The sequence below is a fragment of the Cynocephalus volans genome, chromosome 5, assembly GCF_027409185.1.
Source record: "Cynocephalus volans isolate mCynVol1 chromosome 5, mCynVol1.pri, whole genome shotgun sequence".
NCBI lineage: Eukaryota > Metazoa > Chordata > Mammalia > Dermoptera > Cynocephalidae > Cynocephalus > Cynocephalus volans.
The window spans coordinates 48,403,748-48,428,549 of record NC_084464.1 but is presented as its reverse complement, the minus strand read 5'-3'; the positions used below and the strand labels follow the sequence as shown (position 1 = coordinate 48,428,549).

The window sequence follows — 24,802 nt, the reverse complement described above, 5'->3', positions numbered from 1 at the left end:
GGTAGGCCTAAATCCAACCATATTGATAACATTAATTGTAAATGGTCTAAAAGCACCAATTAAAAACAAGAGATTGCCAGACTGGATTAGAGAACAAGACCCCACTATATTCGGTTTTTAAGAAATCCACATTAGGGCGGTGGGGGCACAGCCAAAAAAAAAAAAAGAAAAAGAAACCCACATTAAGTATAAACACATATATAGGTTAAAAGTAAAGAATGGAAGAAGTTTGGAGACCAGTGGTTTGAAGAGAAGGTCTGGGTTTTCCTCTCTCTCATAGCTGGGCTGGGTGTAGTAGGGTCACTATTGAGACAAGCTTAGTGTCCCTACAAGCAAAAGTAGCCCCAGGTCTGGTTCCGATTCCCCACAACAGCTATCACATCAGGCAGAGACCGCAACACTCACTATCCAGCAACCACAGTTCACAAGCCACGTGCAGAACCAAACTGAACAAGGGGTTCTCCTTGCTTCAAAGAATTCTAATTCAGACCTTGCCAAAATAAGAGGATGCTTTTCCTTGGAGAATGCTTTGATTTGCCACAGCTGTGGGTGTGCTGCAACTACCAGGGCAAGTTGGCACAGGCTCAGAAGATTCTGTCTTGTGGTAATGTGCTTTCTGCTCTGATTCTGTGGGCATCTCATCTTTTTCATCATGAATCTAAAATCACCATCTTGGTGTCTATAGCAGCTTCCAAAACTGTCTCTACCCAGGAAGTGAGTGTTGGAAGTCCTCACAGAGATATGAAGGCTCAGTTACTGTGGCTTAGTTTCTGCTTTCAATCCTCAAAGCTTCACATAGCTGTTCTGACGTGCAAAGATCAACCCAGAGCAAGCTGAATGCTGTCACCAAGATGCTCTTGCCCCTAGAAGCAAATGAGGTCACTATTTGAGGAATCTGGGCCACTAACCCTTCACAGATGAATACAAACAGAGGTGGGGCCTATTTAAGTAGAACTGTAGAGTTTTAGATTGCAGAAATATTGAATAAACTCCAGGTCAGAGTATGCTAGTGTCTTAGCCCATTTTGTGCTGCTATAACAATACCTGAGACTGGGTAATTTATAAAGAGCAAAGATTTATTTCTTACAGTTTTGGAGGCTCAGAAGTCCAAGATCAAGAGGGCCACATTTGGTGAGGGCCTTTGTGGTGTGTCATCCCATGGTGGAGGGACAAGAGGGCATGCATGAGAGAGCAGAGCAAGAGAAAAAGGGGGCTGAACTCATCCTTTTTATCAGGAACCCATTCCCGTGATAATGCCACTAATCCATTCACGAAGATAGAGGCCTCATGATTTAATCACCTTTTAAAGGTCCCACCTGTCAACACTGTCACATTAGGGATTAAGTTTCCAACACATGTACTCTGGGGGACACATTCAAACCATGGCAGCTAGGATTAGTTTGGAAGATTTCATTAATTTTCTAGTCATGATGAAAAATATTTCAGAAAATGCTTGACTTCCTGCATAAACGAAAAACAGAATTTTTGAATAAAGACTAGTTCAGATCAGTTCTTTTCAGCCTCACGAATAACTAATGACTTCAGTCCAAATAATATCAAGTAGAAATAGTGTCCATGTTTTATGACAAATGTTAAATTCCAAAGAAAATTGTGGACACAGTCACTTGAATTTCAAAGCCAGATCCCCCCCCCCCATATGCTTATGGGAAAGTCTGTCTCTACTTTCAACTTATTTTCATAAGTTCCTATTGTAGAGATTGTTACCTGAATCCTAATATCTGTTTTCCCCTTCATCCATAGTAATAGAATCCTGAGTTTTAGCCAAGCATATGGCTGCCTGGAAAAGAATAGTCCCCCGACCACCCTTGAAACTAGGTGTGATCTACCATGAACTAAGTTCTGCCCTTGAGATGTAAAAGGAAATGTTATGGGGCAGCTTCCTGGAACCTTCCTTAAAACACTGCTGGTACATTCCCTTCTTTCTTTTTTCTTTGTCGCCTCTTTAATCCATCCTGTTGCTTGGAAAGCAGATGTAAAAATAGCTGGAGTGCTACCATCGTGACCATAAAGACCTAGGGAAGGAGTCCAGGTTCCTAAGGACTTTGTGAAACAGAGTCATACCAGCCCTGGGTTACCTACTTCTGAATGTTTATATGAAGGAGAAGTAAATTCCCATCTTGTGTAAGTCACTGTTATTTTTGGTTACACATAACTGAATTTAATTTGAAACCAAGAAACATTCTCAAATGAATCCTAGGAAGGAGTTCTGGGTGGAGAAACCATTCCAATCTGTCCTTTGTAGACAAAAATGCCGCTACCTACCTCTCTTGAGACATTTCACAGTAAAATTAACAAGAGAAAAACCAACAGCCAATAACAAAAAAAAGCCTTAATGAAGACCCTAGATGGAGGGCCAGTCTCAGTTCCATACATTTAGTTCTATATTGTTTGGTGCAAAACACAGTAACCAGGCAGTCCAGGAAGAGATCTAGACTCTAGTTCTAACTCTGATGCTGCTCTCAGGGTCTTGGCCTTGGGTAGGGTCCTTCCTCTATAAACAATGATGGTGTTAAAACAGATATCTCTAGGCTTTTTGTCCAGCACTGAAATTCTACTCCATTTTCTAACCTCCATTAGATTATATACTCCTTTTGGGTAAATAAAATAATCCATGTAATGTGTTTATCACAGTGCTTGGCACATGGTAAGGTGCTCTATAAACTTCAGCTATTAGGAACCATGTTTCCAAGCTTCCACAGTACCTTTCACAGAGTAGGTGCTCATAAGTGTTTGCTGACATCCTCTGGGAACGCCTTTTGATCTTCTGTTGATCTCCTGCTTTTCCCATACATACTAGTATCAGCAAGAAAAACCCAAGAAGAGAAGAATCCTTAGGTTCCAGGTTATACGTTCATGGGAGAAAAATCAGCAGATGGAGGAGGAAATACACTATTTATTTACAATTCTTTCACTTTATCCACAATTTCCCATACAAACATAAAAACTAAAAAAATAAAACCACCACTTGGGAACACAAGTGTCTTTCTCTAATTAGTCCAGTTGAGAGAGGGTCACAGCCCTTTCACTCTGTGAAGGAGACTACTGAGGCACACCAAAGGGGAGGAAAAAAAAAAAACGGTTAGGAAGAATGCCTGGGAAAAAAAAACGGTTAGGAAGAACGCCTGGGAAACAGCTCCAGATGAGAAACCTAACTCAGGTCAGTGTGGTGTGGTGGGGCTTCACTGGTGAGAGACTCAAGCGTGTCACCCACTGGGAACACTGCCTGGCTTCCCAAGAGGATGACAGGGTCCTGCCCCCCTCCCCCTCCCATGTCTCTACTATCAAACACCAAAAATTGAACATGGGTCACACATCTCATGAGCTGTGTGGGGTGTGATGGTGATAGTATGGGACACCAAATACTACTCTCTGAAATGAGCCCCAAACCCCAGGGACACACAGGAAACCCCTTTCCTTGGCACTGACTAGTCAGTCACAGCTTCTGTCCTGAATACAATGCTGACTTTAAAATGTAAAAACAAAAGCCCTCCCCAGATTCAGTGGAGGGCAGGGGAAGGCAGGTGTACAACACGTAGAAAGAAAGGGCTTCTGCCTCTGCAGTCCCTTTTCGGGGAGGCTGCTGGGGGTGAAGGGTGCTGAAGAGGGAGAGGAGCAGGGCAGAGACTCCAGAAAGGCCCAGGGAGGGGTGGGAAGGAAGGGGCGGAGAGGAAAACTCTGCGACACTGACGCTTGGGATGGTTGCCACTGGTTTTCAAAGCAGCTCACCTGCTCAGCTGTACTCACCTGGCTAACTCCCATTTTACTTCCCTCACAGCACAGCACCCAGAAACCAACCTGGAGGCGCTGGAGGCGCTGAAGCCATCTGCCTAGCAACTTCATCTGTGCTAGTGACCTAGATTGCTTTCACATGTTGCTGCACATTATAAATATAAAATCATATCTGATACAAAGAGGACATATATTTGTACATCTTTACCCATATACATAATAACACAATTTACACATAATATCTTGGAGTGGGTCATCATGGAAAATGGTTTGGAGAGGTAAAAAGCCCCTTCTCCCTCCCCTGCCCTGATCCTTCTCAAGTGATGCTTATACACTTGGTCACTGGGACCCTTCCAACTGGCTCTGATGAGGCTAGTCTGAACAGATACTCAGACCTGTAACTAAATGCTGATGGGCATGTATACACACGCACTCTCACACATGCACACATACAGACATCTGATGAGAAAAGGAAAAATCGAATTCCTAGCCCTTGGGTGTAGCCCTCTTCCCAGTGTTACAGGCACCAGTGCCTCTTCCATCCAGAACGATGGCCTTAAAAAGCTGCCCCTCACTGGCTCATACTAGGGCAGAAAGGGAAGGGCTAGAAAATCAAGGAGAGGGAACAGGGGCCAGGAGTCTTCTGAAAACATATGGTGTCTTTGACCTGTGACCAAATCAAACTATGTCACAAAAAGCAACAGTATCAGTTGGGGCCTGGAGGCAAGAGACAGACTGTCCATGTAAGAACAATGTGAGTTGAGACCCTGAGCCTTCCCCTTCTTTTGTCCAGTTTCTTCTAAAGGGGCAGACAACCCTGTACCTCCTTTTCTGTCCTCTCCCAGAGCTGGGCCCATCCACATGGCATGGAATACTGACAGTGATCCAAGAGACACATCCAGAGATACGAAGTGGCAGACGCCAAAACGTTAAGACTAGGGCGGCGGGTGTGAGCTTTTTACAGCAGGAGTGGTTCCTGGCTGGGGTCCACAGCTCGCACAGTGGCCACAGTGATCAGATTGCCATCAGAGATGGGGGCAGTCTGGGTCCCTAGGGAGAGACAGCACCTATCGGCGGTAGTGATTGGGGGCGTCGGCAAACATATACTTGAGTCTGTATGCCTCGGCAAGAAGCAGCCCGATCTCTTCGTTGCCCCAGTGTATTGTAGGTAGGTTCTGTAGCAGCATGAGGAGACCCTGGAATGCAAGAAGTAACTTTTACATCACTTCAGAATGCAGATTAAGGCAGCAGGTCTCTCCTAGAGACCAAGGCTTGAAATGGGGCCTCTTCCTCTTGGGTCACACATCCAAAGGGTCCAGCCTCTCTCCTCCCAAACAGCACACAGTCCTCAGCTCCTAGTTCACCTCAGGAGGCCTTGAAAGCCTTAACTCATTCTCTGATCCACTAACACCTGCCTCTTTAAAAATATTATAAATAGAGAATGGCAAGAATAATGATTTTTTTTTTTTTTTAAAGATGACCGGTAAGGGGATCTTAACCCTTGACTTGGTGTTATCAGCACCACGCTCTCCCAAGTGAGCCACGGGCTGTCCCTCTTGTAGACATTTTCAATAGCCAGATAATTTCCCATGATTTAAGATGTACCATAATTTACTCTATATCCTATTTTGAGCATTTAATTATTTCTGATTTTTCACTATAATAAAACTATAATAAACATCTTTTTTTTTTATTGGTTATGAATATTCATGGGGTACAAAGCTAATTGTCACCAGTCATGCCCCAGATGTGATGGCCCGATCCATACTTGGCAGCATGCCCATATAATAAACATCAAGCTTGGATTATCCCTTTGGGCTAAATTCCTAGAAATGAAACTACTATGTTAAAGGGCATGAACATTTTTTTTTTTTTTTTTTTTTGTCGTTTTTTCGTGACCGGCACTCAGCCAGTGAGTGCACCGGTCATTCCTATATAGGATCCGAACCCGCGGCGGGAGCGTTGCCGCGCTACCAGCGCAGCACTCTACCGAGTGCGCCACGGGCTCGGCCCGGGCATGAACATTTTTAAGGGCACTTAATACTCATCCAGAAAATGTGTTCCAGAAAAATGCCCACTTCCCTAGATCTCCACCAGCACTGAATGCTCTCATTAAACAAACTCGGTTAATTGTAACCCCTTTCTCTTAGATCCCCAAACCTGAGAATAGAACTCAAAGCCTTATGTCAAAATGGTGGTAAACCTGCAGGAAGAACATAAGGAGAAAGGAATCAGGCTACAGCTTCTTAATATGTCCACACTCTCCTTCCACGGTTGCTGGCAGCCACTTTCTTTCCCAAACCCTCCAGGTAAATAGGCCTTCCACCACATTGTTACTGAAATTCATTCAACCAGATCAGTTACTCAACTGGTTACTGATACTCACTCAACCCACTGAATGCTATCATTGCTTTTAAAAACCCTGCTTTTAGCTGATCTGAACATCTCTGGGGTGCTCATTTCTCATAGTAACAATTCTTCCTTGGTTGTATCTTGGCCTCAGTCCTACATCTGCCTCAAAGGTTTTTCTGTCTTTCTTTTTTTTTAGAGAACCATTATTCCTATCTCAACTAATTTTCTTAAGTGTTGACCTTGGAATAGAACACCACCTCCCCCAATGCCCCCATCCCTGCCTGCCTGCCCTGCCCCACAGCCATGAGCCCCCTGGCCTCTGACCCCTTTGACTCTGCTCTCATGCTTCCTACTTCCTTCCCCCAACATGCCCCCATTCCTACACAAACTGGAAAAGGTACTTCCTCTTTGTGCCAACATCCTCCTCAAGAGTCAACTATTATTCTAAGTTAGGCAGACATTCTAATATAGAAGTCTTAACCTTTTCTATACCTTAGACTCTGGCTGTCTGGTGAGGCCTATGGATCCTGTTTCAGAATAATGGTTTTAAATACATAGTAATCAAATTTTTTAAAAACAAATTTGTGAGGCTTCCGGTCAAGATGGTGGAATAGATGGTCCCCTGGTCACTCTCTCCCACAAACCAACCAATTTACAACTATTAAAAAGCAACTACAGCCAAGCTGGGGCCTCTAGAGCTCAGGGAAAGAGGAGGAGAGACCGATGGAGTGCATGAAGGCAGGAGAAGCCACAGTGAGAGAAAGGACTGCTCTCACCACTTTAAGCCCTGGCAGCTTCAGGGCTGGAGCTGGTGAGCACATGGAGCAGGAGCTGGCAAAGCTGCAGCTGTGCCCTTCAAATGAAGTTGCTTGGTGGTGGCAGGGGAGAAGAGGGCCTTGGTGGCCCCCAAGCCAGCGAGACCACTAATGGGGTTCCTGTGGCCCACATAGGAGTGAGGAGCCACAGACAACAGAAAAAAGGAGCCACTCAGAGGCCAGTGAGTCATTGTGAGGGTCTGAAGCATGGCCCGTCCCATGGGATATGTTTGGAGCATGGCGGGTGGGGGAGACGGGCCCACCAGGGGAGCACTGGGGTACGGCACGGACAGCTGATCTGCCCCTCAATCAGCGCAGGACCACTCAGTGGAGACTGGTCAGGGATATTGAACTGCAGGGGGTGCAGTTTGCTGAAAAGACTGAGGTCCAGACTGGAGTTTCTACACAACTCAGGTGCACGGGATCTCACTAGACCCAGGAGTACCTATAAAGTCAACCATTAAAACTTGAGCTCCATAAAAAGCCTTCCCCAGGAATCAGCAGCAAAGCAACAATTTAGCTCACCCACAGGGCTCAAGTGCTGGTCCCCACAGCAAGTTCCCCCATTTTAGAAGTAAGCAAAGGATGACAAATTAGTTTCAGCGCAGAGTTTAAGCGTTGAAAACAGCAAATAATCCAACACAGAATTGAAAGAAAACCCACAGACCAGAGACAAAATTTGATGTAAAGGTCTCACTTCACTAAAGAACACCTATAAAACCTAGGAGGATAGAAGCCCTGTGGATCCCCAAGCCAGGAAGTAGGGAAGTCTGGGGGCCTCAGCCATGCCCCCCAACACCCACAACCAGCCTAGCAACAGCCACCGAGCCTCTGCAGGAAGCACCCCAGCCTTCCAAGCGGGGCAATGGGGGGCCGAAGGCTTCAGCCACACCCCCTTGACATCTGCAGTCAGCTCAGCAATGACCAAGCCACCACCGGAAGCCCCCTAGTCTCCCCTGCAGGAACGAGGGCAGTGCCACGGGTCTCAACTATGCCCACTTCCTCCTCTCACCCTATTTCCTTCCCCCTCCCCCACCCAACCACTCTGCAACAACATCTTAGAATGTGAAAACAGATGGAACTAGGGACTGACCCCTCCTCCTGCAACCAGGCACACTGCCACTGCCATGGGGCCCACCCAGGGTCCCGAGTTCTGGAGCCAGGAACCGACCCCTCCTTCCACAACCAGGCAAGGAGCACACCAAAAACACCACTTCGTGTGACCACAGCCACCATAATAGCCACGGCTGCTGCAAAAGCAGCTAGACACTACAACCACCATCCAGATGGCCTGCCAGCCACTCAAGTGCATTGACACAAGGAGAGTCACCACCAGAGACCAAAGAAAAGAAGAGGATGTCTCTCTCCACAAGCCCATTCCAGAGTGACAGAAGAAGCATCTACTCTATTATAATAGTGGGGGGGCCTGAACACACCTCTCTCAGCTCTGGACAGATCATCTAGGCAACAAATCAACAGAGTAACCATTACTCTTTCAGAAGGTGAGAAGAAATCTAGGGTTATTAGAGGTGGGAGGGGGGACAGAAAAGGGGAAGGGGAGATTGGTTAAGGGGCATAAAGAATAAGTACAATTCGTAATAATATATATGCTAATAATATTGATTTGATCAACATACATCAGTGCTGAACCCCCAAAATAAGTATAATCAATTATGATTCAATAAAAAAAAAAAAACAGATTTGTGTGTGGAATATACTATAAAGCAAATGTACCTCACAGGGCCTGGTTTTCCAAAGCTTTGCAGTTTCAAATATTGACCTTGTGGAGGACTGGAAATTTCCCTCAGGTTATAAAGTCTCTGGTGTCAGATAAAGAATTGTAACACAGCAAGGTTTCTGGCTCAAAGACAGTCTAGTTACTGATATGTAAAGATACTGAGAAATTGCTGTAAGATCACTTAATTGTCTAATGGAATGTCACCTGACTTGTTTCACTGAAAGTTACCAGACTATATTGTTAAACTATAACCCCACCTATGTCTCTTCCTGTAACTTCCTGGTCTGGAAAAATAAATGCAGGACGAGAACCCCAATTTGGGGTTAATTTCCCAAGGAAGCGATGCCTCTTGCTTGAGCGTTCACAAGGGAAGTTAACTGCTTCGGGGTCTCTCACTGCTCAGAAGAGATGGGCTTTGAGTAATCTTTTGCGTCTCTGTCACCCAGGGGAAGTAGGGTGACAAATCCGTAGGGGGCAAAGCAACACAAAGCAACATTTGTGATGTTTACCTCTATGTGGTAAGACTTCAGGTACCCAATTTTTTCACTCATTCATTCATTCACTCATTCAGGCTTGTCAAGGGAAGCAGTGGGAGTGGAGAAGGAACAAACCAATTTTATTTTCTTATTGGAGTTTTCTAATTTTTCTATAATGGTTACATGTACTTGCGCAATTGATAAACAGAAACAATCAACAAAGGTCTGAGCTCTCTAAAAGAGAATATTCTTTGCCGAGATGGGATCAACCTGTAATTTCCTATTCTTCTAGTCTTGATAGAAACCTCCCAACAACTTCCAAATAACGCTACACCTGGGCAAATTAACCTCCCCAAGAGGAGAGAGGTTAGGTTAAGAGAAGAAAGGTTTAGCTGTAAGGTACCACTCTGACACCTGGTGGCTATGCCTAGGAACTGCAACACCCCCACCCAGATGCCCATGGTAGTGCTGCAACAGTGGGAAAACCTGCCCGATGGATAAACAAGTAGAAACTGAATAATCACGGCTAGGGGACAAAGGTGTTAATTATAAATCGGGAGCTTTTATCTAGGAGTAGAGAAGAGACACTGACGGGGCAGGGAACTACTGAAGATTTCTTACAAAGCCAGTTCATGGGAGCATTAAGTATGACATGCAGTCAGATGAAATACTACACTTGGGAGGAGAAGACAGGTTGTAGGGCAAGCATCAGAGAGCAGTTCCCAATTAATGGAAAGGAGGTAATCACCTTTCGTAGAAGAAAGCTGGAAATGGCTGAAACAGCAGAAAAGGGCCTGGCACAGGTACCTGCTAAGAATCCACAAATCCCAAAGAGGAAAAGGCAATATGACAGAGAAGCAATTTGAGCCATATGTGAGAGGTGGAAAAAACAACACTTAGATAAGGGGGCCAATTAGATAAGGAGAAGGGATGGTAGGTAATAAGCAGAGAGAGAGAGAGAGAGAGAGAGAGAGAGAGAGAGAGAGAGAGAGAGAGAGAGAGTGTGTGTGTGTGTGTGTGTGTGTGTGTGTGTGTGTGTGTGTGTGTGTGTGTGTGTGTGTGTGTGTGTGTGTGTGTGTGTGTGTGTGTGTGTGTGTGTGTGTGTGTGTGTGTGTGTGTGTAAGGGAAAGGTACAGGGAAAACTCATTAGAGAATGTCCAATAGGTGAAGAATTGAGGAGGAAAGGGAGAACATCAAGGATAGTAATAACTAGAATGGCAGTTATTATTTATTGGGGACTTACTACATAACAGATAGGGCTCTATATGCTTTACATGTACTTTGTATCAACTCATTTAATCCTCACATCAACTCTATGAGATACACAGTATTACCCCCATTTTACAGAGGAGAAAATTGAGGCATAGAGGTTAAGGAACTTTCCCAAGGTCACAGAGTAGTGTTGAGCTAGGATCTGAACCCAGACAATCTGGCCCAAGAGCTTGTGCTCATACTCACCATATTATATACTGCCTGCCCTGGAGTAAGGAGAGAAGTGGGGCATAAAGCAGGAGGAGCAAAAAGAAAAGAAGTCGTAGAAGAGGCTGCTTGAAGAAATTCTTGAAGAGTTGATTAATTTTACTTGGTGATAAGGGACATGTAATTAACAAAAGAACTTAAAGGTCACATAAAGTATATACTATTAAATAAGATAGTGTATGTAGGATCACTTTGTAATATCAGAACATTCCTTGCAAATGTAAAGTGTATGCAGCCATGTAAAACTACTTTCCTACTCAAATAAATACTTTAAAACAAATCTCTCCTGTTTTGAGTATCAGGGAGGTAGCAAACCAGTTCCCCTGGTCCCAATATAACTTTTCAAAAACACGTCTTTGCAAATAAATGTTTTGAGAGTCAAGTTTTTATTAACCGGTTTCTCCTGTGCCAAAGCACCTAGTGCATTTGGCAAGCTTTCCCCTCGATGACTTGTTTCTGTTTACATGTCTAGGGATTGTGCCCTTTCTCACAACAGCTTGTTTTGGGGTGGAAGATCGTCAGTGCTCAGGTTCCCTCCAAACCTCTCTCACGGGCAGGATTCAAACTAGCAACTCACCAAATGTCTGTAAAGACAGGACCTGCATTTGAGCGACATCTCACCGTCGCATTCTTGAGCTCCTGCAGAAGTGGTGGGTGGGTGCCATCTGGTTCAAGGGACTTATTTAAATTGAGTTTTGTTATTTAGGTTTGAAACATCCCACGGGCTTCACACTATTTCATTTAATAACCCTGACCTGTCTCCTACAAAAGACATCTTCCGAGTGGGAATCTCTCCAAAATTTTCTTCTGTTAGATAGAAGCAAGGTTCTGAGACCAGCTGATATTCTGGGTGAGCATCATAAGCTGGTTCCACTGACACCCTTGTCATTTCCCTTTTCATGTATTTAAAGGAGCTTTTATGACCAGTCCTTAGAGTCCCCTGCATGGTGCTTCTCGAAATCAGTTCTGAGCCATCTAAAGCCATGCTGGCACCTGCCCTGACACCTTTGTGGGCCCCCATGTTCTTCTGGGCTCTCACAGATGCTGCCTTCTCTGAGATGACTTTTTAGACTGTAGAGCGACCAGGAATTTGCTCAGGTGCCTGTCTTCTCTGACTCAGGCATACACTCTTCCCAGAAATACTTTGTCAGAGTAGCATCATCTTCAGGCTTCCTAGGGGTTGCTTTATTCTGCACAAATTTCCTGTATGCCGTTTGTCTAAGTGCCCACAATTTGGCATAGCTCATGCTCTTCTAAACGTACTCTGAACTTCTGATTTTGGAGGTGTTTCCCTTCTCCATCCCAGCAAGTCTGCTGAGTTTTTGTTGCTATTACATGGTGCTGTACTGGTCACAGGGGCCTGACATGCGTCCCCTCACTCGTGGAACTCACAAAAGTTTCCTGTCCTTCTGGGCTTGACATTAACTGCTTTGGGAAGTCTTCCCCAAGGCCTGCTGTCCCCAACCTGCTTTAATGGTGAATTCTGCCAACAGGTGTCAGGAATAAAAACATGTTTTCCAGTGAGTGAATTCTGTGCCTAACCTCGTCTCACTTAACATTCCAGGTTTAGCCTTGGTCAGAGGGTGGGAGGCTGAAGGCCCAGGCCTCATGCTCCAGATTTGTCATTTAAAAATGGGTGTATACTCCTGAGACTCCCTAGTGTGCTCTGCTGGCCTTTTGGGGTGGGATCAAGGCATCCCTCTTATTCCATCCACAAAGAGACAGCAGTGCAGGCCAAAGCCTTGACATTTCTGGGCCAGGATCTAGGGCTGGAACTACGGATGCAAGAAGGGAAGGGGGTAAAATTTCCTGTTTTAGAACAAACCTCAGTCTCCTTCCCATGGTCTTCTCCAAAATCAGCCCTCATCATGCTCTCCCCTCACACTGTGATCCTCCAGCCCCACAGTCTACTCTCTGTCTCTTCCTTCCCCCAGTAGCTCCACCTCTCACCTTTACAGGACCTTCACTCTGGCTGCTGCTTCTGTGGAAAACTCTTCTACTACAGATCTTTACATGGCTGACCAAAGCTGTGACGTCCTATCCCCACCTCACCATCAGACAGACAACACCTAGCAAAGTGTGGGCCTGGGGCAAGCACCGAGAAGGCCTTACATCAGACTGGGGACAGAAGGCCTCATGGCTCTCACATGCTCCAGCCTAGTTCCAAGAGTCCCCTTTGCTTACCTCCTTCTTCTAGGACCCATAGTGGCAACAAGAGGCCCTACCAGGCCTCCTACTACTAGACCAGACAGCCCTGTCCTTTGGGCAGATACAGTCTTCCGCAGGCTTGCTCTCTTGGCAGTGCACAACTGTACACAGCAGTTATGAGTTAGAGTGCTCGTGTCCCAGGCAGACATCTTTCCATTTGACCCTCTAGCCGGGAAGGCTCCCCGCCATTACTGCTCATGCCCTGACACACTCAACAATCTCTTGCACAGCCACCACCCCTTCATCCAGTGGGTTCTATGACTTGGCAGCCCTGAATCCTAGTGCTCACTCTTGTTCCCTCAAGCAACCAAAATGCCAATAATATCAAAATCCTCACTTGGTAGCAAGATTCATATACACTCATTTACTCTTCAGCCTTCACATGTGAGAAAGGAAGTATTTTTCCATTTTGATTAGGGTAATTTTTACATGGTCAATTGTCTATTTGGTAGGCAGATTTTAGTGCTGCTTTAATCTTGCATTTTTCTCCACCATTTACTTTCCTCCTCACCTTCTGATGGTGGCCTCATGACATAAATCTTAAGTGTACAGCTTGATGACTTTTTACATATATACACACCCAAGTAACCACCACCCAGATCAAGATAGAGATCACCTCCCTGTGCTCCAGGAGACTCACGTTCCTCCCCAGTCAATACTGCCTCCCCAGCCACAGGTCTGACTAAATCCTGACAGCTCCATGGGGCCTGGGCGGGGTCCTAGGATCCACAGACAGAGGCGTGGAGACGCTCAGCCCAGCAACTGCACTAGTCTCCAAGGATTCTCGGCAGTAGTCGGCTGTGGCAATCATTAGAGCCTCTGCTTCCCACAGGGATGTGTGTGTGGTTTCAGGCCAGTTGGGAAGAGAGCATGAAAGCGCAGCAGGAGGTCACAGGTGGAAGGAGAAAGACCCAGGAGCCAGAATAGGAGGAGATCACAAGGAGGATACTGGAGGAATTCTTTTTCAGTTTTAAAACAACCAATTTTTTTGTTAAACATTTCTTTGTGAGGAGAAAGCCTGCTAGCAATCACCAATGAGAGGGGAGGAGAAGTGGGGGGAGTGGAGGTCTTGAGGGGAGGAGGAGTAAGCAGATCCTCCTGTGAGCAGCTGGGGAGTGAGTTCAGCTCAAGCGCTCCAGGATGCACTCAGCTAGGCCTCAGGTCAAAAGAAGCAGGGGGCAGTGGTTCAGAGAAAGGATTCTGGGTCTCTACCACTCACTCCCTGGGTGACCTTGGCCTAGTTACTTAATCTCATGCTGACCCCGTTTCCCCATTTGTAAAATGGGGATATTAATTATGGCCTACCTCATAGGATTGTTGCAAGGATTAAATGAATTAACACAGGCAAACATTTAGAATACCTGCACATTAAAAGTGCTATGCCCACACTGGCCAGTCGCCAAAACAAAACAAAACCAAAAACACAGCAAAACCAAAGACAAAAAAACGTGCTAAGAATTAGCTATTATTAGATTGAACATTATGAGACTGCCAATATTCAGCCGTTTGATCTATAAAAACAATTGCATATGACTAAACCTAATATCATTAAAATTAGTCTATTACACCAGCCCAGGCCGAGAACCAGAATTGTGGAGGGCCCCTCCTACCACAAAAGAATCTTGGCCCAGCTCTGCTGGAAGTTCTCATTTCAAGCAGCCCCAGAGGATCCGGGCCTTCTGCCCCCAAAGCACCTGTGCACAGACGTGCCTCAGGTTCCCTTGCTCAGAGGTCCCAGGAAGGAAATCTCTTAATATGATCCTCCTTTGTCAGTTTGTGGTCCCGTCTCCCAGGTAGTGGCCCCAGATAACTGCTCAGCCAGGGAGAAACAGGTACCCTTCCTTCTGGGGGATTTTGCCACAGCTGAGACACTGCCCTGTCCCCCGTGTACTCTGATGCCTCCTGTCCAGCCCAGTTTGTTCATACAGCCCAACAGTTTCACCCAAGATGAGCCTGGCATGATTTACTCTTTAAGTTAAAAACCACTTAAACAGAACTCTACAAAAAAAACCTCTTAGAGTTGATAAATGATTTCAGCAAAGTTGCAGGATACAAAATCCACACACAAAAATCAGTAGCATTTCTATACTCCAACAATGAACCTGCAGAAAAAGAAATCAAGAAAGCTAACCCATTTACAATAGTCACCAAAAAACAACCTAGGAATAAAGATAACCAAGGATGTGAAAAATCTCTATGATGAGAACTACAAACCACTGTTGAGAGAAATTAAGGAGGACAGAAGAAGATGGAAAGATACCCCATGCTCTCGGATTGGAAGAATTAACATTGTGAAAATGTCCATACTACCCAAAGTGATCTACAGATACAATGCAATCCACATCAAAATTCCAATGACTTTTTTCTCAGAAATGGAATAACAAAAGACCACGAATAGCCAAAGCAATCCTGAGAAAAAAAAAATAAAGCTGGGGCCATAACACTACCTGACTTTAAACTATACTACAGTGGTGCTGATAACAACAAGGCCAAGGGTTCGGATCCCTGTATAGGGATGGCCGGTTAGCTCACTTGGGAGAGCGTGGTGCTGACAACACCAAGTCAGGGGTTAAGATTCCCTTACCGGTCATCTTTTTTGGGGGGGAACTATACTACAAAGCTATAGTAACCAAAACAGCATGGTACTGGCATAAAAACAGATACACAGACCAATGGAATAGAATAGAGAATCCAGAAATCAACCCATACATTCACAGACATCTGATCTTCAACAAAGGCACCAAGTCTATGCACTGGGGAAGAGACTGCCTCTTCAGTAAATGGTGCTGGGAAAACTGGACATTCTTATATAGGAGAATGAAACTAGACCTGTACCTCTCAGCATATACCAAAATCAACTCAAAATGGATTAAAGAATTAAATATACATCCTGAAACAATAAAACTCCTTAAAGAAAACACAGGGAAAATGCTCCAGGAAGTAGGAGTGGGTACAGACTTCATGAATATGACCACTAAAGCACAGGCAACCAAAGGAAAAATAAACAAATGGGATTACATCAAACTAAAAAGCTTCTGCCCAGCAAAAGAAACAATCAACAGAGCGAAAAGACAACCAACAGAGTGGGAGAAAATATTTCCAAAATATACATCTGACAAAGGATTCATATCCAGAATATACAAGGAACTTGAACAATTTAGCAGCAAAAAAACAAGTAACTCAATTAAAAAATGGGCAAAGGAGCTGAATAGGCACATCTCAAAGGAAGATATACAAATGGCCAACAGACACATGAAAAAATGCTCAACATCACTCAGCATTTGGGAAATGCAAATCAAAACCACTTTGAGATACCATCTCACTCCAGTTAGGATGGCTAATATCCAAAATATTGAGAATGATAAGTGCTGGAGAGGTTGTGGAGAAAAAGGAATCCTCCTACATTGTTAGTGGGACTACAAAATGGTGCAGCCTTTATGGAAAATGGTATGGAGGTTCCTCAAACAATTACAGATAGATCTACCATATGACCCAGCTATTCCACTGCTGGGAATATACCCAGAGGAATGGAAATCATCATGTTGAAGGGATAACTGTACTCCCATGTTTACTGCAGCACTATTTACAATAGCCAATAGTTGGAACCAGCCTAAATGCCCATCATTGGATGAGTGGATAAGGAAAATGTGGTATATCTACTACACAGTGGAATACTACTCTGCTATAAAACAAAAAAAATGAAATACTACCATTCACAGTAGCATGGATTGACTTAGAGAAAATTATATTAAGTGAAATAAGCCAGGCACAGAAAGAGAAATACTGCATGTTCTCACTTATTTGTGGGAGCTAAAATAAATAAATAAATAAATAAATAAATAAATAAATAAATAAATAAATAAATATACAAACAAATAAATGGGGGAGGGGGTAAGAAGACACAACAACAATCACAATAATTCCTCAAACTTGTTAAGACAAGTGAATAGATATGATGCTGATGGGGGGAAAGGAGGGGAGGGGGAAAAGGAGGAATTGGTAAAGGGACACAAATATCAACTACATTGTATATTGATAAATTTTTTAAAAAACCATTCAACTAGAAACTTGGGTTTTTAAAGCTCTGTGTTCACTTCACTGCTTCTCAGACTCAGGAGTACACTGTAGGTAGTAATAATATTAATGATAATAAGCTCACTGTTTTGAGGGCTATAAGCCAAGTACACCATTCTAATTGTTCGCATGTATTAATTTGTTAAATCTTCATAGTAGCCGTAGGAAGTAGGTACTATTATCCCCATTTTACAGTTAAGAAAACTGAGGCATAGAGAGCTAAGTTACTTGCTTAAGGTTGCATGCCTAGAAAAGTGATAGAGCTGGGATGTGCCCCAGGTAGTCTAGCTCCAAAGACTGTGGTTTAACCACTGTACTGTTTTGCATAGTCCCCAACTTTAGTAGGAAGGTGACTGCTTCCCCTCTAAAACCCCTCCACTGACTCCCCTTACACCTGGCTCTTCTTCCTCGCTCTTTAACGTGACAAGTGGCTGGTGTGCTGAGACTGCCACAACTTCCACTTTTATTTCTACACCCATTTGATTTGGTTTTTCTTGGAGTCACTTACTGCAGCTTTTAGACCTAAAACTTCTGTTCCAGGCCGGGCCAGTTTGGCTTTCTACAATACCAGTATTCATTTATACAGCTGTCTTCGCAGTGATTTGATTACAAGCAGCACTTTAGCAGTTAGGATGCATGTGCCTGCTTTCTCTGCAAAGGTCACATCCGACAGTGCACAATCTTACACAATGCTCTGTGCCCTTGATCCTCACACCTCTGCCATGATTCTGTCTCTTAAAGGACACTCCTTGTCTAGCCTAACACAGCCAGGCACATTTCTCTTTTATTATTTATAGAATTTTAAAACTGTGGGGGTGGGAGGAACTTTGTAGATTATCCAGTTTAATTGCCCATTCTATTTTGTCCAAAAGAAGGAGGTGAGACTCCTCTGAGAGTAAGATTAACTGAAGTGTTAACACAGCAGCAAACAAAAAGTCTCAACGCTATTCTGTGGGTTATTGCCAAAAGACCTCAAATCCATCAGATAATCAGCTATGCTACCCAGTAAAGAACATCTCTAAACTACAGTTATAAAGAGTACTGTCCTCTGCTCTGCCGATACTGTGAACTGCTAAAAGCAATTTCAGGAATCACTTCCACCTCCCTGGGCTGATCTGGGAAGCACGTTCATCACATGTGACAAGGCTCTCTGAGCCTGGCTCATGATAAATAAATTAGACCTTGTGCTTTCAATACCCTGCTCCACCTCAACCACATTCTCACAATTGATCACTCCCCCTGGCACATGGCCATTGAAGCCCCTAGTCCTCATTTATCCTACAACGTCACAGACGCTGCTTAGTGGGCAGAAGCTGTGTATCTTAATCAGGGACCTGCAGCCTCACACAGAAGTCAACTTATCCACTCTCCTTTTTCTTCCAAAGCCGTTACTTGGGCAAGCTGGGTCCTGTCTTTCCATCCATCTGCTGAATAGGCTTCCATTCTTTTACCACCTAACACCAATTACCAAGTGGTGCTGCTCGGGCATCACATGGAGATGCTGCCGCTCTTGAGAATACTTATGTTACTAGTCAGAACTTAGAAAAACATTCAACCTTCTCCAGCCTTTTCCTTTGCTTTTAAAAGAAATATATGCCCATTAAAAACAAACAAAAAAACCTTTCAGTTCACAAATGTACTAAACATAAAACAAAAGCTGCCCCCCTACCCCCGCCCCCAGATACCGACCAGGAACAATCTTCAGGCTGTTCTCTCTGCAGAATGCACAGCCTGGCAATTTCCCTTCTCAATCCTTATTCCCTGCCCGTGGGGCAGCTGCCTGGCCTTCCACCACCTAACATGGGCCCTTCTCGAGTTTTCTTCACAGGGACTCTGAAGCTTCCCACACAGGGCTTCCAGGACACTGCACTCTCACTCGCAGCTGCTTCTGCTCCGTCTGCCTCTTCTCCCTGACCTCTTTGTGTACAAGTGTGCCTGGGCTTGGGCCCTGGTCCTCTTCTCTTCTCTGTCCACACTACTTAACTGAGGTGCTGCTCTGAGTGGAAGAGGAGCCACAACAGGGTTTTCAGCAGAGGAGGGACATGATCTGACTTATATTTTCAAAGGATCACTCTAGGCTTCCATGTAGACTGTAGGATCTCATCCAGTGTCCTGGGTTTAAGTAGCACCAGCCAAAGGCTCCTAAATTCATATGTCCAGTCCCAACCTCTGTCTCCAAACTCCAGACTCATAAGATTTATCTGCTTAGTCTACTCCACTTGAATGTCTAATGGTATTTCAAATTCGATATGCCCAAAACTGAACTCCTGATCTTCTCCCATAAATGTGCTCCTCCTACAGCCTTCTCCACAAACTATAAAATCATCCAGACTTATCCCTTTCTGTATTACTCTACATCCATCATCAGGAAATCCTGTTGGCTCAACTTGCAAAACAGATCCAAAATTTGTCTACTACTTACACCTCCGCTGTCACCATCCAGGTCCAAGCCACCCTCCTGTCTCACCTGAGGACAATCAGCATCCTGGGTGGTCTCTGCTTCCACCCTTGCCCACACCAACAGTCTACACGGAAGCTAGAGTGATCCTTTGAAAACATAAGTCAGACCACGTCCCTTGTATCAGTCCATTTCTGTTGCTTATAACAGAATACCTGAAACTGGGTAATTTATGAAGAAATGAAATTTATTTCTTACAGTTTTAGAATCTGGGAGGTCCAAAGTCCAGGGAACACATCTGGTGAGGGCCTTCTTTCTGGTGGTGACTCTCTATAGCGATGCAGGTGTCACATGGTGAGAATGGGCTGAGCAAGGGAGGCTAACCTGCTCACTCAATTTCCTTATAAAGCCATCAGAACCACATCCATTACTCTATGAATGGATCAATCCATTCATGAGGGCACAGTCCTCCCAATCTAATCATCTCTTAAAGGCCCCACATTTCAAATACTGTATTTGGATTTCACATCTTTTTATGCAGTTACAATGGGGATCAAGTTTCCAATACATGAAATTTTGGTAGACACATTTAACCCATAGCATCCCTCCTCTGCTCAAGACCCTCTCGTGGCTCCCCCTCCACTTGGAGTAAAAGCCAAAGTCCTTACAGTGGCTACAAAGTCCTCTATGACCTGGGTCTCTTGTGACTTCTCTGACCTCACCTCTTCCTTCTCTTCCCCTGGTTCTCTCTGCTCCAGGCCACACTGGCCCTCAGTCCATGCATGTTGCTGCCACAAGGCCTTTGCACTGGCTGTTGCCTCTGCCTGGACATCCTTTCCTCAGATGTTCACATCATTTACTCCTTCACTTTCTTCAAGCCAAATGTCAAATGTCACCTTCTCAGTGAGCCTATCCTGACTACTTTATTTGAAATTGCAACCTGTCCCTTCCCCCTTCCCCATCACCTAATAATCCCTTTATCCTGCTCTGCTTTTTAAAAATATATATTTCTTACCACCTTCTACATTATTTTTAATTTATTATTTATTATGCTTTTGTTGCTGTCCCTCCCACCCCCACACCAACTAGTATATAAGCTCTGTGAGAACAGAGGCCTCTGTTTGTTTTACTTCCCAATATATCCTGTGCCTTCCACAATGCCCAGCATGTGGCAGACATTCAATAAACACTTGTCAGTGAATGAATGAAAGATCTCTTAGGCCTGCCCAGTCACTCTGCAGCCTTAATGGCACAAAGACCCTTTTCATACCGAAGAACTCTGGGCCCCAGTGACTTCCTGCCACCTGGGAGGGGCAACCTCTTCTGAGCACCCTTTCTCCTCTCCTATTTCCAGCCAAGTACCTGCCATGGCACCTTCCATTTGTACAGCCCCAGTAAGGGGCTAACTCCCATTCTGATGTTCCTAGTCCAAGCTGAGCTCCTTCCTGGCCACTCACCTGAAAGTCCTCCTCATCCAAGATCTCTTTCCTCCACTTGATCAAGAAGGCTGCACACACATAGAGATGAAAGTGGGAGAACCCTTCTGGTTCAGACTGGAAAGCAAAAAAATAGAGTTAGGTCTCCAAGCCCTGACGTGGATCCAGCTCTGGTCCTGTCAGCTCCGAACCTTCTGGAAAGTGGGAAAGCATCACAACACCCCTTCAATGGCTGGGTAAACAGAGGGTGAAAAGACTTATGTAAGGCCCTGCCCCTGAGGCTAAGGCAGACACAGAAGTAGAAAGGAGGTGGGGGGACATCTGAGCTGCTACCCTCCACACCAGGGCAGGGATCTGGGCACCTCACGGACGCCTAGCGTGGAGAGGGCAGAGGAGCTCTTCATACCTGGTATGTGTCCCACAGGCGGATGGTGCAGCGAAGAGGAAGCTCCCGCATAAGCAGGTTGTTCATCCAACGAAAGGCAAACTGTAGGTATTCAACCTCGTACCTCCTGAAGTGATTATGTACCTGCTCTGAAACAGGAAGCATCACTGGCCCCAGGGGCACAACCTAGGGGACTGGACCCTGAAAGGGTCACAGGAGCCAAAATGGCCATTTCCATTTCTTATCACCCCCTCCCCCTGGGGCAAACAGGCATCTGATTGTCCTCTATGCTTGATTCCTTCATCTCACAGGCAGCACAGAGACCTACTTTAATATCCCACAGTGATGTTATAGGTGTTCCTCTTCCTTCATGGGGCTGCTCTGGCCATGAGGCAAGAGGCATAATGTTCACTTTGGTGACCTTATTACTCATCAGAGAAGGAGCCAGAATGGAAAAGAATCTTGGAGGTCACCTTGACCATCCTCCCACCAGTGAGGAATTCCTCTTCAGCATCCTTGACACATGTCCAGCCAGCAGGGAATCACACACTGGCTCTACTCAAGGGCAGCCTCTTCCACTCATGCACTAAGCAATTCAGCAGAAAGTGTTTCGTCATATTCAGAAAACAGCCACCTCCAACTCCCACCCCTTGGTGTTCATGTGGTATCCTAAGGCATGCCAAAACAAACCTGAATCCTGTTCTACATGACAGCTCTTTAAATAATGCTTAAAAGGAATGTTTTCTAAATCACTTTCCTCTTCAGTTTCCTAATCTATAAAATGGGGATAATGATTCGTATCTCAGAGGGCTTTAGGGAGGATAAAATGAGAAAATATAAGTAAAGTGCTTACAATGACACCTGGCATGTGGTAAATATTGAATACAATTCTTGGAAGAACTACTAACAACAGTTATGTCTGGGTAGTAGAATTTAAGGAAGGGGGAGGATTTCTACTTATATTGTGCTTTTGGTATTGTTTAAATTTTTGTAATGAGGAAGTATTACTTCCATAATGCAAAGAAACAATAAAGACATATACATTTAAAAATCCACTATCCTAAAGTACTAGGCATTTATTTATCAGGTATTTGTAATGGCAGAAAAAAATGGATAGGGCAGACAGTGGCAGAAACCACAGCCTCTGCCCTCTGGAACCCAACTGATAATAGGCCTCCGGCAGGCAGTTCAGCACCCCAGGAGAAGGCAGCATGCACTCTGTACTAGGCTCTGAGTGAGGGAGGCCAGAGAGCTGCACATGGGCCCCACACAGAGGAAAAAAACATTACACATACAACATACAGGAAGCAACTGTGGATAAACAAATGAGCTTAGAAGATTGAAATTCTAAGTCATAAGAGGAAGCTGGAATGAGTGGAACGAATCAAGGAAGGTTTTCCTGAAAAGAGAACCTGGGAAAGGACAGACAAAGATACACAACTTCTGTGTCGGAGGAAATGGGGCGTTTGCTTGGGTGAAGCCGAAAATCCATGAGTGGGAAAACCAGGAAATGGCATTTATTAGTGGGTGTATAACTGGCAGAATCCTAAAGAAGCTGCTACAACTTAACTGGTACTAGAGAGACCACTTAAGAGAAGACCTCGCTGTCTGGTTCTACGTACTCCTCATGAAACTCAATTCTGACTTCTCTTACTAGGCCTCAGTTTCTTCATTAGTTACAGCAGAGCTTTCTGAGTTGCCTTTTAGTTCTAACATTCCATGACTCCAGGCAAGAGCCAAGGAATTCCTGTAAGGCTCCTGTTGCTCAAAGACATCTGCTTCAGTTAGAATCATGTCTCAATTCCCCCAGGTCAAACACATCCCAGCGAGCTATGGAAAGTCCTGCTGGGATATCAGCATGACTTGAGGACCTTGCAGCCCTTATCAAGCCCAGGAGTTCTGGGTTATATCACCATATGAAGGACATGGTCAGACTATAGACCTGATGCTAAAGGCAATAGAGAGCCATAGGAGGTTCCAGAGCAGAAGAGGAACATGACCAGAACAATGCTTTAGAAAGATGCAGCTTTGTGACAGATGGTTTGGAAGAGGAAAGAGTACGGAGGAGGCAACTTCCTTTCAGAGGAAGTTACAGAAATGGCTGGACTAGAGCTGTGGCTAAGGAAATGGAGAAGCGGTGAGTTGAGGAGAGATGCTGAAGGAGAAATGACAGAACTTGGTGATAGAAAACTAACGGGAAAGAACTTGAAATAACAGCAGAGTTCCCACCTCACCTTCCTGCTGAGATGTGGAAGGATGCTGGTGCCACCAACAGCAGTGAGTGCTTTGGAAAGGGTCATGGCTAGGAAGGGAGCTAAGGAGAGGACCCACAAGTATAACTGGCTTGTGGCAGAATCATATTGTGCTATTGCTAGAGAATTCCTCTTCCTCTGAACCTACCATCAATCCGGCTGACAAGCTCTTCCAGTGCCTTGACCTTCTTCTGGATCCCTGGTTGTGCAAAGGTGTAGTTATCCTGCAAAGGACATAGAGCCCAGGATAAACAGGGACTCCAAACAGTTGTGCTACCACCCCTCAAGTTCACTGAAACACGTTTAAAAGCATAAGCTGTTTTTCCAAGGCCAGTGCCAATGGCCAGTGACAGTGTTTTGGGGAAGAAAGGAATCTACAGAACAGGAGAGTGTGAGCAAAGCCTAACAGTGCCCTGAGCTATGGAAGCAGGCTGACAAGGCTTGGGGTACTCAGCACAAAGGAGCCACCTACTCTGATGACAAAGCCAGGGCAACATGGAGATTTCCTCAGGCTTCAGGGGATTCTAGACCAGTGCTGCTTGAAAGCTGTAAAGGTAACGAAAGAGATAGAGATAGACAGACCAAAAGGAGGAGGAGCCATGGTGGGTGGGCGGCCCTGCCTGACACAGAAGAGCAATAAGGAAACCAAAGGCCTGCAAGGACCCCTGATCTAGACATTCCTGCAAGGGCACAATGAACTCACCTGGATTCCATCCAGCAGTTTGCTCATGCACCAAAAGCTGTCGGCTTCAATGCTTCGCAGCATGTCCTGAGACAAGTTGGTCACGTCAAAGTTCTCCACATCCTCTTCTGTAAAACAAAAGGTGATCAAAGTCCAGCGGTCTTATCTAAAAATGGAGAGAGAAAGATAGAGTCTAGTGTCTTCAGTGGGGTCCTTAAGGCCGGGGAGACCAGGCTAACATGATGTCAAGGAACGAGTCTGCCCCTCTACTCCCCTTGTCAGGTGGACAAGTGTGTGCCAGGGAAGTTCTTGAGAATCTCATTACAACACTGAACAGGCCACTTCTCATACCAGTCCCGCTGGGTCCAACACATCTTTTTCTTCCTCTGCATTTGTTCATTCAGTTTCAGAAAATACTTCAGGCCTCATGTTCAATGAGCTATACCCAGCTCCCTCAAGATGATCTGAAAAATTCTTTGATTTCAGAAATTCAGTGGGCTGTCTGGCACACTCACTCCTATATGTAGTGAGAACAGGTGGGATCAGATAGTTCCCACAGTTCTTTTTAAAGATGGGATCCCTAATTTCTGATAAGGCAGACCTACGGTCTTACCTACAGAAGTGAAGGTATGCATGTGAAAGATGAACTGAGCCTGTGGGTGCCTCTAGCATTTAATTCCACCAAATTGGTCCTTCCCAAGATGGGTTCTGCAAAACATTAATCCTACGGGATACTCAAGAAAAAAGGGGTTCCATA

At 45.0% G+C, this 24,802-nt stretch overlaps 1 protein-coding gene across 2 annotated transcripts in view; it reads right to left on the bottom strand.

Moving 5' to 3' along the window:
* TBC1D22B (TBC1 domain family member 22B) overlaps positions 1-24,802 on the bottom strand; it is a 70,060-nt gene that overhangs the window by 2,266 nt on the left and 42,992 nt on the right. The window contains exons 9-13 of one of the 2 annotated variants that reach the window (XM_063096545.1): positions 24,067-24,173; positions 23,512-23,587; positions 21,133-21,260; positions 20,748-20,843; positions 2,938-4,946 (exon numbers count right to left, since the gene is read on the bottom strand). In XM_063096545.1, coding sequence (XP_062952615.1) covers positions 4,818-4,946; positions 20,748-20,843; positions 21,133-21,260; positions 23,512-23,587; positions 24,067-24,173 — 536 coding nt within the window. In that variant the 3' untranslated portion in view covers positions 2,938-4,817. Of the gene's footprint in view, positions 1-2,937; positions 4,947-20,747; positions 20,844-21,132; positions 21,261-23,511; positions 23,588-24,066; positions 24,174-24,802 lie in introns of those variants that run through there. The other variant, XM_063096546.1, reaches the window with a different exon arrangement.